At 37.6% G+C, this 25,709-nt stretch overlaps 1 protein-coding gene across 1 annotated transcript in view; it reads right to left on the bottom strand.

The window, feature by feature from the left end:
- sbno1 (strawberry notch homolog 1 (Drosophila)) overlaps window positions 1-24,776 on the bottom strand; it is a 90,631-nt gene extending 65,855 nt beyond the window's left edge. The window contains exons 1-2 of the mRNA XM_061966398.2: window positions 24,477-24,776; window positions 6,519-6,638 (exon numbers count right to left, since the gene is read on the bottom strand). Coding sequence (XP_061822382.1) covers window positions 6,519-6,638 — 120 coding nt within the window. The 5' untranslated portion in view covers window positions 24,477-24,776. The remainder of the gene's footprint in view (window positions 1-6,518; window positions 6,639-24,476) is intronic.
- Between the last annotated feature and the right edge of the window lie 933 nt (window positions 24,777-25,709).

Genomic DNA, 25,709 nt, shown 5'->3' with positions numbered 1-25,709 from the left:
ACACTGCCATGCTTTTATTTTGAAGCCAACTTTGCACTGAGGGGGAAGTCGCTGTGTGCACTTTGTGTAACTCGACAAGTTATTACCCCTTTTGGTCCGTACCTGGTTTTAGGGCCACGATTTTGCTTATTTTTTCAGTACATTTTGTGGGAGTAAGGACAACTTTTCCCCCTCTCAAAGTTCTTTTGTTTGTCATCAAAAAGTGCATTCTGCAGTAAACAAAGTATCAGTGGTGTACTGAATACTACAACACTTTTACTTCAAGTGAATATTTACTTAACAATTTCAAATGGTATTCTTTAATTACTTGTACACATCAGTGCTTGTCACCAGTGCGTTGGCAAATGGCAAGTGGTGACCCAGATTGTGGAGTTTAAAAAAAAATCAAATACTGTAGTAAATATATTGAATACAATTACAATAAAGTGCAGTTTGAATTTGAGGCATTGTAAAATAATGTGCATTAACACATATAAACAAGTTTAATGATTATTTCAGGAACAAACGTAACTCAAAAATGATTTACACAAAAACTGTCTGCAGAGTTTTTAGTATATGTTATTTTAGAGGAGTTGAATATTTCCAAGGCAGCACGGTGGAACAGGGGTTACTGCATGTGCCTCAGTGTTTGAGTTCAATACCGGGCTCGGGATCTTTCGGTGTGGAGTTTGCATGTTCTCCCCGTGACTGCGTGGGCTTCCTCCCACCTCCAAAGACATGCACCTGATAGGGATAGGTTGATTGCAACACTAAATGGTCCCTAGTGTGTGAATGTTGTCTGTCTATCTGTGTTGGCCCTGCGATGAGGTGGCGACTTGTCCAGGGTGTACCCCGCCTTCCACAGCTGAGATAGGCTCCAGCACCCCCTGCGACCCCAAAAGGGACAAGCGGTAGAAAATGAATGGATGGATGAATATTTCCAGACACAAGCAAAAAGTCTGACTGAAAAATAATTAGATATAAAAATGCCTTTCTCTGATTAAATTAGTGTTTGTTGATTCTCCCAGTCGGGACCAAAAAAAGACTCCTATGAGTGCCTGCAAGTCCCCAATCAGGGCAGGATTACCGGTGAGCTGCAGCAGATAGTGAAACTTAAGTTGCAGCGACTTTTAAATGTTGTCTTTCAACTTTATGCTAGTGTTATAGTCGTATTTCTTTATTTTGTTCTCCTGGGCCAGGGGTCGGCAACCCGCGGCTCCGGATTTGATCACTCTGATGCGGCTCAGCAGCTTGCTTGCTGAACCCCCCAATTTTCCCGTGAGACTTCCGGATTTCAGTGCCTATTATTCACCGATTTTCACCCTTACGGCTATAATAAGGGCGAGCCATGATGGTACAACATTTGACGCCCTCTACAATCTGTATTAACAGCGTGCCAGCCCAACACTTGCTATACAATATACATTTTTTGCTTGCACACGTACATGACAGCAAGGCATACTTGGTCAACAGCCACACAGGTTACACTGACGGTGGTCATATAAAACAACTTTAACACTCTTACTAATAATGCGCCACACTTTGAACCAAAACCAAACAAGAATGACAAACACATTTCGGGAGAACATCTGCACCTTAACACGACATAAACACAACAGAACAAACACCCAGAATCCCATGCAGCCCTGACTCTTCCGGGCTACATTCACTCCTGCTACCACCAAACCTCGCCCCCCACCCCAACCCTGCTCCCTCACACATCAACCCCCCCCCCCTCTCTGTGTGTCGGTTGAGGTGGGCGGGGTTTGGTAGCGGGGGTGTATAATGTATCCCGGAAGAGTTAGGGCTGCATGGGATTCTGGGTATTTGTCCTGTTGTGTTTATGTTGTGTTACGGTGCAGATGTTCTCCCGAAATTTGTTTGTCATTCTTGTTTGGTGTGGGTTCACAGTGTGGCGCATTATTAGTAAGAGTGTTAAAGTTTTTTTTTTTATACCGCCACCGTCAGTGTGAGCTGTGTGGTTGTTGACCAAGTATGCCTTGCTGTTGCCTACGTGAGCAGAGCGGAAGCCCCATACAATGTGTGGCTGATCAGGCACGCTGACTGTAGCGGGTGCTATATGCTGTACCATCATGGCACGCATGACGCTGACAAGCGCCATTCAATTAAAACTCGCGTGCCGCACCAGCATTCAAATTCCACATAAAGGTGTGGGCAGCGTGTCTGAGACATACATAGCACAAAGCAAAAAAAAAAACTTCTTATGCAGTGTTATTTCATTTAAAATTTCAAAAAAAAATTGCGGCTTCCATTGTTTTCTATAATTTGTGAAACTGGTCAAAATGGCTCTTTGACTGGTAAAGGTTGCCGACCCCTGTCCTGGGCTGTGTGAGGAGACGAGGCACAACGCTGATTGAACATCAATTTCGTCGTCACAAGCTTGATTTTTGCGCGGTGGAACATGACGTCACGCACACACATGGACACAAACACTTTCACAAACAAACACACACACACACACACACACACATTTACAGACACAGGATCACGGTAAAAAAAATGTATGTACCTCAAGTAGAAAATGTAATGTGCATATGAAAGCAACACAAGTATTATAAACAAAGTAATATGGCAGAAACAAAATAAATACTTTTTTTTTTTAATGTGAAAATTGTGCAAGATGGCACCTAATGGCCATAAGACCTAACTGCACTTATTGTCCATTGAGATTACATTTTTTGTCAACTTAAGTCATACTTGCCAACCTTGAGACCTCCAATTTCGGGAGGTGGGGGGTGGCTGCAGGGGGCGTGGTTGGGGCGGGGGCGTGGTTAAGAGGGGAGGAGTATATTTACAGCTAGAATTCACCAAGTCAAGTATTTCATACATACATACATATATATATATATATATATCTCCGCGACCCCGAAGGGAATAAGCGGTAGAAAATGGATGGATACCGTATTTTCTGCACTATTAGCCGCACCTAAAAACCACAAATTTACTCAAAAGCTGACAGTGCGGCTTTTAACCCGGTGCGCTTTATATATGGATAAATATTAAGATTCATTTTCATAAAGTTTCGATCTCGCAACTTCGGTAAACAGCCGCCATCTTTTTTCCCGGTAGAACAGGAAGCGCTTCTTCTTCTACGCAAGCAACCGCCAAGGTAAGCACCCACCCCCATAGAACAGGAAGCGCTTCTTCTTCTACTGTAAGCAACCACCCGCCCGCGTAGAAGAAGAAAAAGCGCGCAGATATTACCGTACGTTTCATTTCCTGTTTACATCTGTAAAGACCACAAAATGGCTCCTACTAAGCGACAAGGATCCGGTTCATGAAAAGACGCAATCTCTCCATCCTCACACGGATTACTATTTCACAGCAACTGATATTCCTGTGAACCGCACTGTGGATACAACGGGAGCACGTACGGTGAATATTCGCACCACAGGGAATGAGAAGTCGTCCTTCACTGTGGTTCTAGCTTGCCATGCTAATGGCCTGAAACTTCCACCCATGGTGATATTCAAAAGGAAGACCTTGCCAAAAGAGACCTTTCCAGCCGGCGTCATCATAAAAGCTAACTCGAAGGGATGGATGGATGAAGAAAAGATGAGCGAGTGGTTAAGGGAAGTTTACGCGAAGAGGCCGGGTGGCTTTTTTCACACAGCTCCGTCCATGTTGATATACGACTCTATGCACGCCCACATCACAGATGGTGTCAAAAAACAAGTGAAGCACACAAATACAACACTCGCCGTCATTCCGGGTGGATTAACCAAAGAACTCCAACCGCTGGATATTGGTGTCAACAGGGCATTCAAATCACGACTGCGAACGGCGTGGGAACAATGGATGACCGAAGGCGAACACACCTTCACTAAGACAGGCAGACAGCGCTGGACGACATACGCCAACATTTGCCAGTGGATCGTAAATGCCTGGGCAGATATTTCGGTCACAACTGTGGTCCGAGCTTTCCGGAAGGCAGGATTCACAGAACTGCTGAACAGTGACACTGACTCTGATGACTTCGACGAGACGGAACCGGCCATTTTGGATCCCACATTTGCCCAACTTTTCAATTCGGACACCGAAGACGAAGAATTCGAAGGATTTACGAATGAAGAATAACTTCAGAAAGTGAGTGCTATGTTTATTTTGTGTGTTGTGACATTAACGTTCGAGCAACATTATGTTGCTATTGCTCTGCACTATTTTGAATTTTACTATGTTTGTGATTGCACATTTGCGTACATTTTGGGACAGAGTTGTTAGAACGCTGGTTTTCAATATATTATTAAAGTTTGACTGACCTACCTATCTGACTGTTTTTTTGACATTCCCTTTAGCGCAGCGTAGGCGCGGCTTATTGGTGGACAAAGTTATGAAATATGCCATTCATTGAAGGTGCGGCTAATAATCCGGTGCGCCTTATAGTGCGGAAAATACGGTATATGTTATTTTAGAGGAGTTGAATATTTCCAAGGCAGCACGGTGGAACAGGGGTTACTGCATGTGCCTCAGTGTTTGAGTTCAATCCCGGGCTCGGGATCTTTCGGTGTGGAGTTTGCACGTTCTCCCTGTGACTGCGTGGGTTCCCTCCGGGTACTCCACCTCCAAAGACATGCACCTGATAGGGATAGGTTGATTGGCAACACTAAATGGTCCCTAGTGTGTGAATGTTGTCTGTCTATCTGTGTTGGCCCTGCGATGAGGTGGGGACTTGTCCAGGGTGTACCCCGCCTTCCGCCCGAATGCAGCTGAGATAGGCTCCAGCACCCCCCGCGACCCCAAAAGGGACAAGCGGTAGAAAATGGATGGATGGATGACTATTTCCAGACACAAACAAAAAGTCTGACTGAAAAATAATTAGATATAAAAATGCCTTTTTCTGATTACCGTATTTTCCGCACTATAAGGCGCACCTAAAAACCACAAATTTTCTCAAAAGCTGACAGTGCGCCTTATAACCCGGTGCGCTTTATATATGGATTAATATTAAGATTCATTTTCATAAAGTTTCGGTCTCGCAACTACGGTAAACAGCCGCCATCTTTTTTCCCCGTAGAAGAGGAAGTGCTTCTTCTTCTACGCAAGCAACCGCCAAGGTAAGCACCCGCCCCCATAGAACAGGAAGCGCTTCTTCTTCTACTGTAAGCAACCACCCGCCCACGTAGAAGAAGAAGAAGGGCGCGGATATTAGCGTACGTTTCATTTCCTTTGTGTGTTTACATCTGTAAAGACCACAAAATGGCTCCTACTAAGCGACAGGGATCCGGTTCATGAAAAGACGCAATCTCTCCATCCGCACACGGATTACTATTTCACAGCAACTGCCTAAAGACTTTCAAGAAAAGCTGGCTACTTTCCGTGCATATTGTAAAAACAAGATAGCTGAAAAAAAGATCCGGCCAGAGAACATTATCAACATGGACGAGGTTCCACTGACTTTTGATATTCCTGTGAACCGCACTGTGGATACAACGGGAGCACGTGCGGTGAATATTCGCACCACAGGGAATGAGAAGTCATCCTTCACTGTGGTTCTAGCTTGCCATGCTAATGGCCAGAAACTTCCACCCATGGTGATATTCAAAAGGAAGACTTTGCCAAAAGAGACCTTTCCAGCCGGCGTCATCATAAAAGCTAACTCGAAGGGATGGATGGATGAAGAAAAGATGAGCGAGTGGTTAAGGTAAGTTTACGCGAAGAGGCCGGGTGGCTTTTTTCACGCAGCTCCGTCCATGTTGATATACGACTCCATGCGCGCCCACATCACGCTGGTTTTTAATATATTATTAAAGTTTGACTGACCTATCTGACTGTTTTTTTGACATTCCTTTAGCGCAGTTAGATGCGGCTTATAACACGGGGCGGCTTATAGGTGGACACAGTTTTGAAATATGCCGTTCATTGAAGGCGCGGCTTATAACCCAGGGCGGCTTATGGTGCGGAAAATACGGTATATATATATATATATATATATATATATATATATATATATATATATATAAATAAAAGAAATACTTAAATTTCAGTGTTCATTTATTTACACATATACACACACATATCACTCATCTACTCATTGTTGAGTTAATGGTTGAATTGTCCATCCTTGTTCTATGCTCTGTCACTATCTTTCTAACCATGCTGAACACCCTCTCTGATGATGCATTGCTGTGTGGCACGCACAAAAGTGCTTTCATCAAATGCACTAAATGGCAGTATTGTCCTGTTTAAGAGTGTCACAACATTGCTGTTTACGGCAGACGGACTGCTTTATTGTAGACGTTCTTTATATTGTGGGAAAGCGGACTCAGGTCCGCATGGAGCTGGAGGGGGCGTGGCCTCCAGCTCAACCTGAATTTCGGGAGATTTTCGGGAGAAAATTTGTTCCGGGAGGTTTTCGGTAGAGGCGCTGAATTTCGGGAGTCTCCCGGAAAATCCGGGAGGGTTGGCAAGTATGACTTAAGTGGGTACTTTTAGTAATAACATGCGACTTCATGAGCGGGTTCCACAGTAATATTTGTGCAGAGGTGTTGTGGATGATCCGGCCATTAAGCAGGACTTACTTGCTGGGCAGTGGAGGGCTGTGCCACATCCTGAGAGTCCAGGTCAAACAGTCCAATATCATTCGGGCAAATGCCGCTCTCGCTAAGAGCAGCCAGGAGTAAATCCTGTCCAGGATCCATCTGCAAGACAAAAACATGCAATATTGTCATATCATCTGAAATATAACCATATAAATACAAATGGTAAGACAATTTGGAGGACTAGAAATACCAAACAAATAAAAATTTAATTAAGCCAAGAATAACTACTATAAGAAGAACATTTTATGTCGTCAATTAAAACAATAAATTATATAAACCTCATGAATGTAAGGCAAAAATATAAAGTGTTGTATTTACAGTACATTTGTATCAAGTATTTACACCTAAAATACAACTTTATTCCTGAAACATTGCAACTCGAGCTGGGCGATATGGCCTTTTATTAATATCTGGATATTTTTAGGCCATGTCACAATACACCATATACAGGTAAAAGCCAGTAAATTAGAATATTTTGAAAAACTTGATTTATTTCAGTAATTGCATTCAAAAGGTGTAACTTGTACATTATATTTATTCATTGCACACAGACTGATGCATTCAAATGTTTATTTCATTTAATTTTGATGATTTGAAGTGGCAACAAATGAAAATCCAAAATTCCGTGTGTCACAAAATTAGAATATTACTTAAGGCTAATACAAAAAAGGGATTTTTAGAAATGTTGGCCAACTGAAAAGTATGAAAATGAAAAATATGAGCATGTACAATACTCAATACTTGGTTGGAGCTCCTTTTGCCTCAATTACTGCGTTAATGTGGCGTGGCATGGAGTCGATGAGTTTCTGGCACTGCTCAGGTGTTATGAGAGCCCAGGTTGCTCTGATAGTGGCCTTCAACTCTTCTGCGTTTTTGGGTCTGGCATTCTGCATCTTCCTTTTCACAATACCCCACAGATTTTCTATGGGGCTAAGGTCAGGGGAGTTGGCGGGCCAATTTAGAACAGAAATACCATGGTCCGTAAACCAGGCACGGGTAGATTTTGCGCTGTGTGCAGGCGCCAAGTCCTGTTGGAACTTGAAATCTCCATCTCCATAGAGCAGGTCAGCAGCAGGAAGCATGAAGTGCTCTAAAACTTGCTGGTAGACGGCTGCGTTGACCCTGGATCTCAGGAAACAGAGTGGACCGACACCAGCAGATGACATGGCACCCCAAACCATCACTGATGGTGGAAACTTTACACTAGACTTCAGGCAACGTGGATCCTGTGCCTCTCCTGTCTTCCTCCAGACTCTGGGACCTCGATTTCCAAAGGAAATGCAAAATTTGCTTTAGTCAGAAAACATGACTTTGGACCACTCAGCAGCAGTCCAGCTGGTGTCGGTCCACTCTGTTTCCTGAGATCCAGGGTCAACGCAGCCGTCTACCAGCAAGTTTTAGAGCACTTCATGCTTCCTGCTGCTGACCTGCTCTATGGAGATGGAGATTTCAAGTTCCAACAGGACTTGGCGCCTGCACACAGCGCAAAATCTACCCGTGCCTGGTTTACGGACCATGGTATTTCTGTTCTAAATTGGCCCGCCAACTCCCCTGACCTTAGCCCCATAGAAAATCTGTGGGGTATTGTGAAAAGGAAGATGCAGAATGCCAGACCCAAAAACGCAGAAGAGTTGAAGGCCACTATCAGAGCAACCTGGGCTCTCATAACACCTGAGCAGTGCCAGAAACTCATCGACTCCATGCCACGCCGTATTAACGCAGTAATTGAGGCAAAAGGAGCTCCAACCAAGTATTGAGTATTGTACAGGCTCATATTTTTCATTTTCATACTTTTCAGTTGGCCAACATTTCTAAAAATCCCTTTTTTGTATTAGCCTTAAGTAATATTCTAATTTTGTGACACACGGAATTTTGGATTTTCATTTGTTGCCACTTCAAATCATCAAAATTAAATGAAATAAACATTTGAATGCATCAGTCTGTGTGCAATGAATAAATATAATGTACAAGTTACACCTTTTGAATGCAATTACTGAAATAAATCAAGTTTTTCAAAATATTCTAATTTACTGGCTTTTACCTGTATATGTGGATATTTTGCCTTAGCCTTGAATGAACACGTGGTGCATATAATCACAGCAGTATGATGATTCTATGTGTCTACATTAAAACATTCTTCTTCATACTGCATTAATATATGCTACTTTTAAACTTTCATGCAGAGAGGGAAATCACAACTAAAAGTGTATTTATTAAAGAGTTATTAAGCAGTGGCACAAACATTCATGTCATTTCCAAAACAGAAAGAGCAAGATTGTCAGAGACATTTTAAAACAAGCTATTAGTGCACTTTTGTGCATGATGTCACTAAGATGACATATCAAAACAACACTAAATTAAAGTGCACTTTTTGTACAGAACGCCACTACAATAGTTTAAAACAAATAAAGTGCACTTTTGTGCATGATGTCACACAAGATATTTCAATAAGTGTCAAATAAAAATGAGCTGCATAATAGGAAATCAAATAGTGTATGTCCTTCACTATGTGGTAGGTTCCTGCGGTCGTTATCTCCTTCTGTTGACTATTTTTTCATACGGTGTTGATGTGGAAATGGTTGCTTGGGCATTTTGTGGGTGTGGCACCGAACGGAGATGTTGACATGCGGAGTAAGCACTCTTCATTCTCTAGCGGGTGACTTTTCAAATGATGCTACAAATTAGCAGTAATGCTACTTTTTGTAGCAACGCTTTTGCCGCATACTTGACATATTACGGTTGTCTGTTCAACATCTTCCCGCTTGAAGCCAAACCACCGCCAGACAATGGACCCCCTGCTGTTTTTCTTGGGAATTAATTCTTCCTCCATTTGTTACTAGATTAGCACCGCACCGCTAGCACCAAAGCTAACTTTACCCATGCCGCTACCTGTCGAGTATACTCCGGTACTCTTGTCTTGTTCTGTATATTGTACAGTATTTTGTATTTCTATAGTGTTTTGTATATTGTACAGTATGATGATTCTATGTGTCTACATTAAAACATTCTTCTTCATACTGCATTAATATATGCTACTTTTAAACTTAATGCAGAGAGGGAAATCACAACTAAAAAAATCACCAATTTTTCCATACGGTGTTGATCTGGAAATGTTTGCCTCGGCATTTTGATGGTGTGGGCGTGTGGCACCGAATGGAGATATTGACGTGCTGCTACATATTAGCAGTGATGCTACTTTTTATAGCAACGCTTTCGCCCCACACTTGACAAGTTACGGTTGTCTTTTCGACATATTCCCACTTAAAGCCAAACCACCGCCAGACGATGGACCCCTTGCTGTTTTTGGGGGGAATTAATTATTTCTTCCTTCATTCGATTACCACTCGCACGGCTGCGCTAGCATCACAGCTAACGTTAGCTATGCTGCTACCTCTCTGCTGCGCGAGGGCGTATACGTGTGTGACGTATATCGTGACAGTATGTGACGTGTGTAAGAAGGTGTGCCTGTCTGTCTGTGAGAAAGACAGACAAGAAAGAGTGAGAAGAGCCTGTAGTGTAATGCCCGCAGCTAAAAGCAACTGCGTGAGAACGTATACTCCAATATCACCATATAGTCATTTTCTATATCGCACAGAGACAGCTGACATTTTTACCAGTAACTTTTAATTCACATGGCCGTCTTAACGGTTAGGACACAGACCTGTGGATGTGTTGAAGTTGTGCTGGAAAATGCGGAACGGAAATTTGGGAGCGGCAGAAAAGTGGAATGCATTATTTAAATAAGTGCGTTGGAAAACACGGACCGGAATTTCTTTAAAAAACTGGATCTAGATCGGCATTTTCCCATGCCTTGCCGATACGCAAATATCGGCGGCCGATCCGATCCTAATATCGGATCGGGACATCCCTATCAGAGACATTTAAAAACAAGCTGTAAGTGCACTTTTGTGCATGATGTCACTAAGATGACGTATCAAAACAACACTAAAGTGCACTTTTTGTACAGAACGCCACTACAATAGTTTAAAACAAATAAAGCGCACTTTTGTGCATGATGTCACAAGATATTTCAATAAGTGTCACATAAAAATGAGCTGCATATCAAATAGTGTATGTCCTACGGTGTTGATGTGGTAATAGTTGCTTCGGCATTTAGTTGGTGTGGCACCAAACGGAGATGTTGACATGTAAAGACATCTTCCCGCTTGAAGCCAAACCACCATCAGACGATGGACCCCGTGCTATTTTTTTTGGGAACTAATTATTCCTCCATTTGTTACCAGAGTTGCACCTTCTTTCTCTCGTATTACCACTCAAACCACACTGCTAGCATCACAGCTATTGTTACCATGTCGTTACCTGTCTGCTCCGCGGGAGCGTGTGACGTTCCTCACGCGACAGTATGTGACGTATGTAAGAAGGTGCGCTTGTTTTAAGTGTCTGTGAGAAGGAGAGACAGGAAAGAGGGAGAAACGTCTGCAGTTTAATGCCCCGCAGCTAAAAGCAACTGTGTGAGAACGAATACTCCAATATAACCATATACCGTATTTTCCGCACTATAAGGCGCACCTAAAAACCACAAATTTTCTCAAAAGCTGACAGTGCGCCTTATAACCCGGTGCGCTTTATTACGATTCATTTTCATAAAGTTTCGATCTCGCAACTTCGGTAAACAGCCGCCATCTTTTTTCCCGGTAGAACAGGAAGCGCTTCTTCTTCTACGCAAGCAACCGCCAAGGTAAGCACCCACCCCCATAGAACAGGAAGCGCTTCTTCTTCTACTGTAAGCAACCACCCGCCCCCGGAAGAAGAAGAAAAAACGCGCGGATATCACCGTACGTTTCATTTCCTGTTTACATCTGTAAAGACCACAAAATGGCTCCTACTAAGCGACAAGGATCCGGTTCATAAAAAGACGCAATCTCTCCATCCGCACACGGATTACTACCGTATTTCACAGCAACTGATATTCCTGTGAACCGCACTGTGGAACGGGAGCACGTACGGTGAATATTCGCACCACAGGGAATGAGAAGTCATCCTTCACTGTGGTTCTAGCTTGCCATGCTAACTTCCACCCATGGTGATATTCAAAAGGAAGACCTTGCCAAAAGAGACCTTTCCAGCCGGCGTCATCATAAAAGCTAACTCGAAGGGATGGATGGATGAAGAAAAGATGAGCGAGTGGTTAAGGGAAGTTTACGCGAAGAGGCCGGGTGGCTTTTTTCACACAGCTCCGAAGGCGAACACACCGTCACTAAGACAGGCAGACAGCGCCGGACGACATACGCCAACATTTGCCAGTGGATCGTAAATGCCTGGGCAGATATTTCGGTCACAACTGTGGTCCGAGCTTTCCGGAAGGCAGGATTCACAGAACTACTGGACAACAACAGCGACACTGACTCCGATGACTTCGACGAGACGGAACCGGCCATTTTGGATCCCACGCTTGCGCAACTTTTCAATTCGGACACCGAAGACGAAGAATTCGAAGGATTTACGAATGAAGAATAACTTCAGAAGGTGAGCGCTATGTTTATTTTGTGTGTTGTGACATTAACGTTCGAGCAACATTATGTTGCTATTGCTCTACACCATTTTGAATTTTACTATGTTTGTGATTGCACATTTGCGTACATTTTGGGACAGAGTTGTTAGAACGCTGGTTTTCAATATATTATTAAAGTTTGACTGAACTATCTGACTGTTTTTTTGACATTCCCTTTAGCGCAGCGTAGGCGCGGCTTATAATCCGGGGCGGATTATTGGTGGACAAAGTTATGAAATATGTAATTCATTGAAGGTGCGGCTAATAATCCGGTGCGCCTTATAGTGCGGAAAATACGGTAGTCATTTTCTATATCGCACAGAGACAAACCCGCGATATATCGCCCAGCCCTAATTCACGCATTCATTCAAATTCAGTTTCTGTTCTGAAATAATAATTCTAGTATTCTTTACATTGCCAGTTTGTTTAAATAATGCTAGCTAATAACTGCAATTCCAGAAAGACAAAGCGCTGAGCAGTGTGGCATTTTTTGAGCAAACAATTCAGACATATTTTACATTTTAAAAAGTGTCTTTTGGTACAATTTAATCAACTTTAGGTATGTGTATATTGACTTCTGGCTGGATCACCATGGTGGTCACTCAGGGCGTTTCAAACTTTATCGCGCCACTATTTTCAGAGTTCAACTGCATTGTTTCCATCACCACTATACACCAATACTGATGACGTACTTCTAGTTTATCCAGAATATCACAATTTTCTGACTCGCGTCACAAAGCGCTGCCAAAATTTTGCAAGTCTACACTCGACAAAAGTCCCCTGCGGTGAGTAAAATGTTCTTCTTTTCTGCCAAATATCTTATACAAAAGCCAAAAGCAGTAAAGTTGTCACGTTGTTTAAATGGTAAATAAAAAGAGAATACAACAAATCCTTTTCAACTTATATTCAATTGAATAGACTGCAAAGACAAGATATTTCATGTTCCAAAAGGAGAAACTTCATTTTTTTGCAAATAACCATCAACTTAGAAATTAATGGCAGCAACACATTGCAAAAAAGGCATTTTTACCACTGTGTTACATGGCCTTTCCTTTTAACAACACTCAGTAAAGGTTTGGGAACTGAGGAGACACATTTTTGAAGTGGAATTCTTTCCCATTCTTGCTTGATGTACAGCTTAAGTTGTTCAACAGTCCGGGGGTCTCCGTTGTGATATTTTAGGCTTCATAATGCGCCACACATTTTCAATGGGGGAAAGGTCTGGACTACAGGCAAGCCAGTCTAGTACCCACACTCTTTTACTATGAAGCCACGCTGTTGTAACACATGGCTCGGCATTGTCTTGCTGAAATAAGCAGGGGCGTCCATGGTAACATTGCTTGGATGGCAACATATGTTGCTCCAAAAGCTGTATGTACCTTTCAGCATTAATGGTGCCTTCACAGATGTGTAAATTACCCATGCCTTGGGCACAAACCTAACTAACTAACCTTTTCCACTTTGCGCCTAGAACAATCCGGGTGGTTCTTTTCCTCTTTGGTCCGGAGGACACAACATTCACAGTTACCAAAAACAATTTGAACTGGACTCGTCAGACCACAGAACACTTTTCCACTTTGTATCAGTCCATCTTAGATGAACTCGGGCCCAGCGAAGCCAGCAGCGTTTCTGGGTGTTGTTGATATATGGCTTTGCATAGTAGAGTTTTAACTTGCACTTACAGATGTAGCGGCCAACTGTAGTTACTGACAGTGGTTTTCTTTAGTGTTCCTGAGCCCATGTGGTGATATCCTTTACACACTGATGTCGCTTTTTGATGCAGTACCGCCTGAGGGATCGAAGGTCACGGACATTCAATGTTGGTTTTCGGCTTTGCCGCTTACGTGCAGAGATTTCTCCAGATTCTCTGAACCTTTTGATGATATTACAGAGCGTAGATGGGGAAATCCCTAAATTCCTTGCAATAGCCGGTTGAGAAATGTTGTTCTTAAACTGTTTGCTGACGCATTTATTGACAAAGTGGTGACCCTCGCCCCATCCTTGTTTGTGAATGACTGAGCATTTCATGGAAGCTACTTTTATACCCAATCACGGCAGCCACCTGTTCCAAATTAGCCTGTTTTCATGTGGGATGTTCCAAATAGGTCTTTGACGAGCATTCCTTTTTTACGGGCAAGAATGGCTAACTATTACTTAAGACACATACCTAAATAAAAAGTAAACAATTTAATGTATAAGTGCTTAAATGAGGAATGACCGGACTCCATTTTGTCGCTACTTTTGTTTTAGCAAACACTTTTTGCCTACGAATACGTCAATGAATTATGTCCTAACCCGCATAAGACATAAAATGTTTAATTTGTCAAATAGAGAGGTTTAAGTGTACCATTAGCTTTCTTGCTAGCATCAACAACCAATGAACAAAGTAGCTAACACTTTTTACCTATAAATATACTACAATACTTTTTTTTTTTTTTTACATTTTACACACATACCAATATAATGATAAAGTGGTAGCACACGTGGGATAAACAATTGAATATATAAGTGCTTAAATGAGGAATGACCGGACTCCATTTTGTAGCTACTTTTGTTTTAGCAAACACTTTTTACCGATAAATATACTACAATACTTTTTTTTTTTACATTTTACACACGTACCAAAATAATGATAAAAGTTGTAGCACACGTGGGATAAACAATTGAATATATAAGTGCTTAAATGAGGAATGACATGACTCAATTTTGTAGCTACTTTTGTTTTAGCAAACACTTCTTACCTATGAATATACTACAAATAAATACTTTTTTTTAATATATTTTACACACATACCAAAATAATGATAAAGTTGTAGCATACTCAGGACAAACAATTGAATATATAAGTTCTTAAATAAGGAATGACTGGACTCCATGTTGTAGCTACTTTTGTTTTAGCAAAAACTTTTTACCTAAAAATACGTCAATGAATTATTATGTCCAAACCCGCATAAGACATGTTTAATTTGTCGAATAGAGAAGTCTAAGTTTACCATTAGCTTTCTTGCTAGCATCAGGAATGACCGGACTCCATTTTGTAGCTACTTTTGTTTTAGCAAACACTTTTTACCTATAAATATACTATAATACTTTTTTTTTTTTTTTTTTTTACATTTTACACACATACCAAAAAAATTATAAAGTGGTAGCACACGTGGGATAAACAATTGAATATATAAGTGCTTAAATGAGGAATGACATGACTCCATTTTGTAGCTACTTTTGTTTTAGCAAACACTTTCTACCTATAAATATACTACAATACTTTTTTTTTTACATTTTACACACGTACCAAAATAATGATAAAAGTTGTAGCACACGTGGGATAAACAATTGAATATATAAGTGCTTAAATGAGGAATGACATGACTCCATTTTGTAGCTACTTTTGTTTTAGCAAACACTTTTTACTTATAAATATACTACAAATAAATAGTTGGGGTTTTTTTACATTTTACACACATACCAAAATAATGATAAAAGTTGTAGCACACGTGGGATAAACAATTGAATATATAAGTGCTTAAATGAGGAATGACCGGACTCCATTTTGTAGCTACTTTTGTTTTAGCAAACACTTTTTATCTAAAAATATACTACACATAAATAAATAAACAATTGAGGAATGACCGGACTCCATTTTGTAGCTAGTTTAGTTTTAGCAAACACTTTTTAACCTATAAATATACTACAATACTTTTTTTTTTTTTTACATTTTACACACATACCAAAATAATGATAAAAGTTGTAGCACACGTGGGATAAACAATTGAATATATAAGTGCTTAAATGAGGAATGACAGGACTCCATTTTGTAGCTACTTTTGTTTTAGCAAACAATTTTTACCTATAAATATACTACAATTATTTTTTTTTTACATTTTACACACATACCAAAATAATGATAAAAGTTGTAGCACACGTGGGATAAACAATTGAATATATAAGTGCTTAAATGAGGAATGACCGGACTCCATTTTGTAGCTACTTTTGTTTTAGCAAACACTTTTTATCTAAAAATATACTACAAATAAATACTTTTTTTTTTTTACATTTTACACACATACCAAAATAATGATAAAGTTGTAGCACACGTGGGATAAACAATTGAATATATAAGTGCTTAAATGAGGAATGACAAGACTCCATTTTGTAGCTACTTTTGTTTTAGCAAACACTTTCTACCTATAAATATACTACAATACTTTTTTTTTTTTTTACATTTTACACACGTTCCAAAATAATGATAAAAGTTGTAGCACACGTGGGATAAACAATTGAATATATAAGTGCTTAAATGAGGAATGACATGACTCCATTTTGTAGCTACTTTTGTTTTAGCAAACACTTTCTACCTATAAATATACTACAACACTTTTTTTTTTACATTTTACACACATTCCAAAATAATGATAAAGTTGTAGCACACGTGGGATAAACAATTTAATATACAAGTGCTTAAATGAGGAATGACAGGACTCCATTTTGTAGCTACTTTTGTTTTAGCAAACACTTTCTACCTATAAATATACTACAATACTTTTTTTTTTACATTTTACACACGTACCAAAATAATGATAAAAGTTGTAGCACACGTGGGATAAACAATTGAATATATAAGTGCTTAAATGAGGAATGACAGGACTCCATTTTGTAGCTACTTTTGTTTTAGCAAACACTTTTTACCTATAAATATACTACAATACTTTTTTTTTTTTTTTTTTACATTTTACACACGTACCACAATAATGATAAAAGTTGTAGCACACGTGGGATAAACAATTGAGGAATGACCGGACTCCATTTTGTAGCTACTTTTGTTTTAGCAAACACTTTTTAACCTATAAATATACTACAATACTTTTTTTTTCATTTTACACAAGTACCAAAATAATGAGAAAAGTTGTAGCACACGTGGTATAAACAATTGAGGAATGACCGGACTCCATTTTGTAGCTACTTTTGTTTTAGCAAACACTTTTTACCTATAAATATACTACAATACTTTTTTTTTTTTTTTACATTTTACACACGTACCAAAACAATGATAAAGTTGTAGCACACGTGTAATAAACAATTGAGGAATGACCGGACTCCATTTTGTAGCTACTTTTGTTTTAGCAAACACTTTTTACCTATATATATATATATATACTACAAAAAAATACTTTTTTTTCCCTTTTACACACACAGCAAAATAATGATAAAAGTTGTAGCACACGTGGGATAAACAATTTAATATATAAGTGCTTAAATGAGGAATGACAGGACTCCATTTTGTAGCTACTTTTGTTTTAGCAAACACCTTTTACCTATAAATATACTACAATACTTTTTTTTTTTTACATTTTACACACGTACCAAAATAATGATAAAAGTTGTAGCACACGTGGGATAAACAATTAAATATATAAGGAATGACAGGACTCCATTTTGTAGCTACTTTTGTTTTAGCAAACACTTTTTACTTATAAATATACTACAAATAAATAGTTGTTGTTTTTTTACATTTTACACACATACCAAAATAATGATAAAAGTTGTAGCACACGTGGGATAAACAATTAAATATATAAGTGCTTAAATGAGGAATGACAGGACTCCATTTTGTAGCTACTTTTGTTTTAGCAAACACTTTTTACCTAAAAATATACTACAAATAAATACTTTTTTTTTTTTTTTTTTACATTTTACACACATACCAAAATAATGATAAAAGTTGTAGCACACGTGGTATAAACAATTTAATATATAAGTGCTTAAATGAGGAAAGACCGGACTCCATTTTGTAGCTACTTTTGTTTTAGCAAACACCTTTTACCTATAAATATACTACAAAAAAATACTTTATTTACATTTTACACACACAGCAAAATTATGATAAAAGTTGTAGCACACGTAGGATAAACAATTGAATATATAAGTGCTTTAATGGGGAATGGTCGGACTCTATTTTGTAGCTACTTTTGTTTTAGCAAACACTTTTTAACCTATAAATATACTACAATACTTTTTTTTTCATTTTACACAAGTACCAAAATAATGAGAAAAGTTGTAGCACACGTGGTATAAACAATTGAATATATAAGTGCTTAAATGTAGCTACTTTTGTTTTAGCAAACACTTTTTACCTATAAATATACTACAATACTTTTTTTGGTTTACATTTTACACACGTACCAAAATAATGATAAAAGTTGTAGCACACGTGGGATAAACTATTAAATATATAAGGAATGACAGGACTCCATTTTGTAGCTACTTTTGTTTTAGCAAACACTTTTTACCTATAAATATACTACAATTTATTTTTTTTACATTTTACACACGTACCAAAATAATGATAAAAGTTGTAGCACACGTGGGATAAACAATTGAATATATAAGTGCTTAAATGAGGAATGACATGACTCCATTTTGTAGCTACTTTTGTTTTAGCAAACACTTTTTACTTATAAATATACTACAAATAAATAGTTTTGTTTTTTTTTACATTTTACACACATACCAAAATAATGATAAAAGTTGTAGCACACGTGGGATAAACAATTAAATATAAAAGTGCTTAAATGAGGAATGACAGGACTCCATTTTGTAGCTACTTTTGTTTTAGCAAACACTTTTTACCTAAAAATATACTACAAATAAATACTTTTTTTTTTTTTTTTTTACATTTTACACACATGTAATGTAATGTAATGAGGAATGACCGGACTTCATTTTGTAGCTACTTTTGTTTTAGCAAACACTTTTTACCTATATATATATATACTACAAAAAAATACTTTTTTTTTTCCCTTTTACACACACAGCAAAATAATGATAAAAGTTGTAGCACACGTGGGATAAACAATTGAATACATAAGTGCTTAAATGAGGAATGACCGGACTCCATTTTGTAGCTACTTTTGTTTTAGCAAACACTTTTTACCTATAAATATACTACAATACTTTTTTTTTTTTTTACATTTTACACACGTACCAAAATAATGATAAAAGTTGTAGCACGCGTGGGATAAACAATTAAATATATAAGGAATGACAGGACTCCATTTTGTAGCTACTTTTGTTTTAGCAAACACTTTTTACTTATAAATATACTACAAATAAATAGTTTTTTTTAACATTTTACACACATACCAAAATAATGATAATGTTGTAGCACACATGGGATAAACAATTGAATATATAAGTGCTTAAAATGGGGAACAGGGGCGCCGCTAGGGATTTTGGCCCCCATGAAAAGAATCTTTACAGGGCCCCGAACATAGTGTCATTATTTTTTCTGTATTATAATTTCATCATCATTAGGGGCCCCTAGAATCCGTCTCCTTTATCCCCCCTTTTCGGCGCCCCTGATGGGGAATTGACCGGACTCCATTTTGTAGCTACTTTTGTTTTAGCAAACACTTTTTACCTAAAAATATACTACAAATAAATATTTCTTTTTTTTTTTTACATTTTACACACGTACCAAAATAATGATAAAAGTTGTAGCACACGTGGGATAAACAATTGAATATATAAGTGCTTAAATGAGGAATGACATGACTCCATTTTGTAGCTACTTTTGTTTTAGCAAACACTTTTTACCTATGAATATACTACAAATACTTTTTTTTAAACATTTTACACACATACCAAAATAATGATAAAGTTGTAGCACACGTGAGATAAACAATTGAATATATAAGTGCTTAAATGAGGAATGACCGGACTCAATTTTGTAGCTACTTTTGTTTTAGCAAACACTTTTTACCTATAAATATACTACAATACTTTTTTTTTTACATTTTACACACGTACCAAAATAATGATAAAAGTTGTAGCACATTTGGGATAAACAATTGAATATATAAGTGCTTAAATGAGGAATGACTTGAGTCCATTTTGTAGCTACTTTTGTTTTAGCATACACTTTTTACCTATAAATATACTACAATACTTCTTTTTTTTTTACATTTTACACACGTACCAAAATAATGATAAAAGTTGTAGCACACGTGGTATAAACAATTGAGGAATGACCGGACTCCATTTTGTAGCTACTTTTGTTTTAGCAAACACTTTTTAACCTATAAATATACTACAATACTTTTTTTTTCATTTTACACAAGTACCAAAATAATGATAAAAGTTGTAGCACACGTGGTATAAACAATTGAATATATAAGTGCTTAAATGAGGAAAGACCAGACTCCATTTTGTAGCTACTTTTGTTTTAGCAAACACTTTTTACCTATAAATATACTACAATACTTCTTTTTTTTTTACATTTTACACACGTACCAAAATAATGATAAAAGTTGTACCACGCGTGGGATAAACAATTAAATATATGAGGAATGACAGGACTCCATTTTGTAGCTACTTTTGTTTTAGCAAACACTTTTTACTTATAAATATACTACAAATAAATAGTTTTGTTTTTTTAACATTTTACACACATACCAAAATAATGATAAAAGTTGTAGCACACGTGGGATAAACACTTTAATATATAAGTGCTTAAATGAGGAATGACAGGGCTCCATTTTGTAGCTACTTTTGTTTTAGCAAACACTTTTTACCTATAAATATACTACAAATAAATACTTTATTTACATTTTACACACACAGCAAAATAATGATAAAAGTTGTAGCACACGTAGGATAAACAATTGAATATATAAGTGCTTTAATGGGGAATGGTCGGACTCCATTTTGTAGCTACTTTTGTTTTAGCAAACACTTTTTAACCTATAAATATACTACAATACTTTTTTTTTCATTTTACACAAGTACCAAAATAATGAGAAAAGTTGTAGCACACGTGGTATAAACAATTGAATATATAAGTGCTTAAATGTAGCTACTTTTGTTTTAGCAAACACTTTTTACCTATAAATATACTACAATATTTTTTTTTTACATTTTACACACGTACCAAAATAATGATAAAGTTGTAGCACACGTGGGATAAACAATTTAATATATAAGTGCTTAAATGAGGAATGACATGACTCCATTTTGTAGCTACTTTTGTTTTAGCAAACACTTTTTACTTATAAATATACTACAAATAAATACTTTTTTGTTTTTTTTTACATTTTACACACATACCAAAATAATGATAAAGTTGTAGCACACGTAGGATAAACAATTGAATATATAAGTGCTTAAAATGGGGAACAGGGGCGCCGCTAGGGATTTTGGCCCCCATGAAAAGAATCTTTACAGGGCCCCCAACATAGTGTCATTATTTTTTCTGTATTATAATTTCATCATCATTAGGGGCCCCTAGAATCCGTCTCCTTTATCCCCCCTTTTCGGCGCCCCTGATGGGGAATTGACCGGACTCCATTTTGTAGCTACTTTTGTTTTAGCAAACACTTTTTACCTAAAAATATACTCAAAAATAAATACTTTACAGAAATACCAAAATAATGATAAAAGTTGTAGCACACGTGGGATAAACAATTGAATATATAAGTGCTTAAATGAGGAATGACATGACTCCATTTTGTAGCTACTTTTGTTTTAGCAAACACTTTTTACCTATAAATATACTACAAATAAATACTTCTTTTTTTTTTTACATTTTACACACACAGCAAAATAATGATAAAGTTGTAGCACACGTGGGATAAACAATTGAATATATAAGTGCTTAAATGAGGAATGACCGGACTCCATTTTGTAGCTACTTTTGTTTTAGCAAACACTTTTTACCTATAAATATACTACAATACTTTTTTTATTTTTTTTTTACATTTTACACACGTACCAAAATAATGATAAAAGTTGTAGCACGCGTGGGATAAACAATTAAATATATGAGGAATGACAGGACTCCATTTTGTAGCTACTTTTGTTTTAGCAAACACTTTTTACTTATAAATATACTACAAATAAATACTTTTTCTTCTTCTTTTTTTTTACATTTTACACACATACCAAAATAATGATAAAAGTTGTAGCACACGTGGGATAAACAATTGAATATATAAGTGCTTAAAATGGGGAACAGGGGCGCCGCTAGGGATTTTGGCCCCCATGAAAAGAATCTTTACAGGGCCCCCAACATAGTGTCATTATTTTTTCTGTATTATAATTTCATCATCATTAGGGGCCCCTAGAATCCGTCTCCTTTATCCCCCCTTTTCGGCGCCCCTGATGGGGAATTGACCGGACTCCATTTTGTAGCTACTTTTGTTTTAGCAAACACTTTTTACCTAAAAATATACTCAAAAATAAATACTTTACAGAAATACCAAAATAATGATAAAAGTTGTAGCACACGTGGGATAAACAATTGAATATATAAGTGCTTAAATGAGGAATGACATGACTCCATTTTGTAGCTACTTTTGTTTTAGCAAACACTTTTTACCTATAAATATACTACAAATAAATACTTTTTTTTTTTTTTACATTTTACACACACAGCAAAATAATGATAAAGTTGTAGCACACGTGGGATAAACAATTGAATATATAAGTGCTTAAATGAGGAATGACCGGACTCCATTTTGTAGCTACTTTTGTTTTAGCAAACACTTTTTACCTATAAATATACTACAATACTTTTTTTTTTTTTTTTTTTACATTTTACACACGTACCAAAATAATGATAAAAGTTGTAGCACGCGTGGGATAAACAATTAAATATATGAGGAATGACAGGACTCCATTTTGTAGCTACTTTTGTTTTAGCAAACACTTTTTACTTATAAATATACTACAAATAAATACTTTTTTTTCTTCTTTTTTTTTTACATTTTACACACATACCAAAATAATGATAAAAGTTGTAGCACATGTGGGATAAACAATTGAATATATAAGTGCTTAAATGAGGAATGACAGGACTCCATTTTGTAGCTACTTTTGTTTTAGCAAACACTTTTTACCTAAAAATATACTACAAATAAATACTTTTTTTTTTTTTACATTTTACACACATACCAAAGTAATGATAAAGTTGTAGCACACGTGGGATAAACTATTAAATATATAAGGAATGACAGGACTCCATTTTGTAGCTACTTTTGTTTTAGCAAACACTTTTTACTTATAAATATACTACAAATAAATACTTTTTTTTCTTCTTTTTTTTTTACATTTTACACACATACCAAAATAATGATAAAAGTTGTAGCACATGTGGGATAAACAATTGAATATATAAGTGCTTAAATGAGGAATGACAGGACTCCATTTTGTAGCTACTTTTGTTTTAGCAAACACTTTTTACCTAAAAATATACTACAAATAAATACTTTTTTTTTTTTGACATTTTACACACATACCAAAATAATGATAAAAGTTGTAGCACACGTGGGATAAACAATTGAGGAATGACCGGACTCCATTTTGTAGCTACTTTTGTTTTAGCAAACACTTTTTAACCTATAAATATACTACAATACTTTTTTTTTTTCATTTTACACAAGTACCAAAATAATGAGAAAAGTTGTAGCACACATGGTATAAACAATTTAATATATAAGTGCTTAAATGTAGCTACTTTTGTTTTAGCAAACACTTTTTAACCTATAAATATACTACAATACTTTTTTTTTTTTTCATTTTACACAAGTACCAAAATAATGACAAAGTTGTAGCACATGTGGGATAAAAGATAGAGGCCAGAATGTAGTTTTTTTAAAGCCTCCTCATGACATAAAAACACAACATTTTTGACAAATCCATCCTGCATGGGATGAGGCTCTGCAAGGGTAAACTACACATGGAGGTCGGGTCACTCTCCAAAGTGACCCAAAACAAGACACGTGGTTGCGACGTCCTACTCGCACTTCCGGCTTCCGCTGACAACGAATCCGGGCGGCACATTTGTTTAATCATTAACAAACGTGCACGTCTACAAAGTCCACAAAGACGAGTTTCCCACTCACTTTTTGCGGCTTTTGTCGGGGGCGGTGGGTGGGGGGGGGGTTACGGTGACACGGCTCCGCCATGCTCGCCCGCGACAGAACCGAAAGCCAACCCCGGATCGCACTTTCACATTCACACAAGACGCTGAGGTTCGGAATTAAAATAATTTTTTTTAAAAGGAACCAAACGGTATCATAATCGACGCGATACTGCTCAAGTCATTGTGTTAGCGAGGGTGATAAACAACGTCAGCTTGCTTACAGTCAAACACATTAACATGAATCCCCATTCAATTCGATTCAAACGCGGCATGTTTAAAAATGACAATTAAATGCATTTAAGAGCACTAAGCAGTTTAAAAGCCGATTTGGGCCTGACATGTTATGTCATTGCTGTTGCTAGCTAACAATTAGCAGCAAGCTAGCAGCGGCAGATGGCGAACGCAGCTTTCTTTTATTAAAAAAAAAAGAAGGGGAAAAAAAGACGCCTTTAAGGGTGGTCAACGCGGTCTTTGTAGTGGCCGTGTGGGTGCGAAGGTGCGCACTTACTTGGGCGTCAGGAGACGGGTCGTCGCGGTGTTGTCCTGTCCACTCCGCCGCGCTCACGCCATCTTTGTTTTTTTATTTTATCAAGCGCTCAGCCGCATGCCGGGTCACGTGACGTCTAGGCCGCGAGCTGCCGCTCTTGTCGTCGCGGAGAGGAGCGGGACTCGCGAAAGCGGCCGTTCGAGGCACCACGGGCCGCCCTCGGAGGACAAAACGTCGGCATAAAGGAGTGACGGCGCCCCTTTGATGCGTTCGGCGCAAACGACAAACATCGCACACAAGTCAAGCAGGTAGCGCCGCGTCACGTGACCCGCAGCCATCCCCTGAGCGGAAGTGATGTCACGAGATGGTTCTTCTTCGCTTGTTCTGCTTCCGGTTTTGTTTTAGCGACCGGAATTAGCAAGTTGTTGTTTTTTTTTTATTGAACAACAAACATACATTTGAAATTCACACAAAAGTCAAGGCACTTTCAACATCAAGGAAAGGAAACAAAAGCAAAGTCAGATAGAGTAATAATACTAAAAAATATGAAAAAGGAAGTGTCCAACAGTAACACCAAGGACCGGAAGTGTCCGACAGCAACACCGAGACAGGAAGTGTCCAACAGCAATACCAAGACAGGAAGTGTCCAACAGCAATAATGTGTTTTTTTTTTGTTTTTGTTTTTATTATCCATCCATCCATCCATTTTCTACCGCTTATTCCCTTCGGGGTCGCGGGGGGCGCTGGAGCCTATCTCAGCTACAATCGGGCGGAAGGCGGGGTACACCCTGGACAAGTCGCCACCTCATCGCAGGGCCAACACAGATAGACAGACAACATTATTATTATTATATATTTTTTTTTCATTATTATTTTTTTATTGATTATTTTTTTATTTTTTTATTGACCAACAAACATACAATTTATAATTCACACAAAAGTCAAGGCACTTTCAACATCAAGGAAAGGAAACAAAAGCAAAGTCAGATAGAGTAATAATACTAAAAAATATGAAAAAGGAAGTGTCCAACAGTAACACCAAGGACAGGAAGTGTCCGACAGCAACACCGAGACAGGAAGTGTCCAACAGCAATACCAAGACAGGAAGTGTCCAACAGCAATAATTTGTTTATTTATTTATTTTTAAATTTATTTTATTATTATTATTATTATTATTATTATCATTATTATTATTATTATTATTATTATATATTTTTTTTTCATTATTTTTTTATTTTTATTGATCAACAAACA

The sequence above is a fragment of the Nerophis lumbriciformis genome, linkage group LG11 (assembly GCF_033978685.3).
Source record: "Nerophis lumbriciformis linkage group LG11, RoL_Nlum_v2.1, whole genome shotgun sequence".
Classification (NCBI taxonomy): Eukaryota; Metazoa; Chordata; class Actinopteri; order Syngnathiformes; family Syngnathidae; genus Nerophis; species Nerophis lumbriciformis.
The sequence above is the reverse complement of the archived record's forward strand: the minus strand, read 5'-3'. Positions and strand labels throughout refer to the sequence as shown.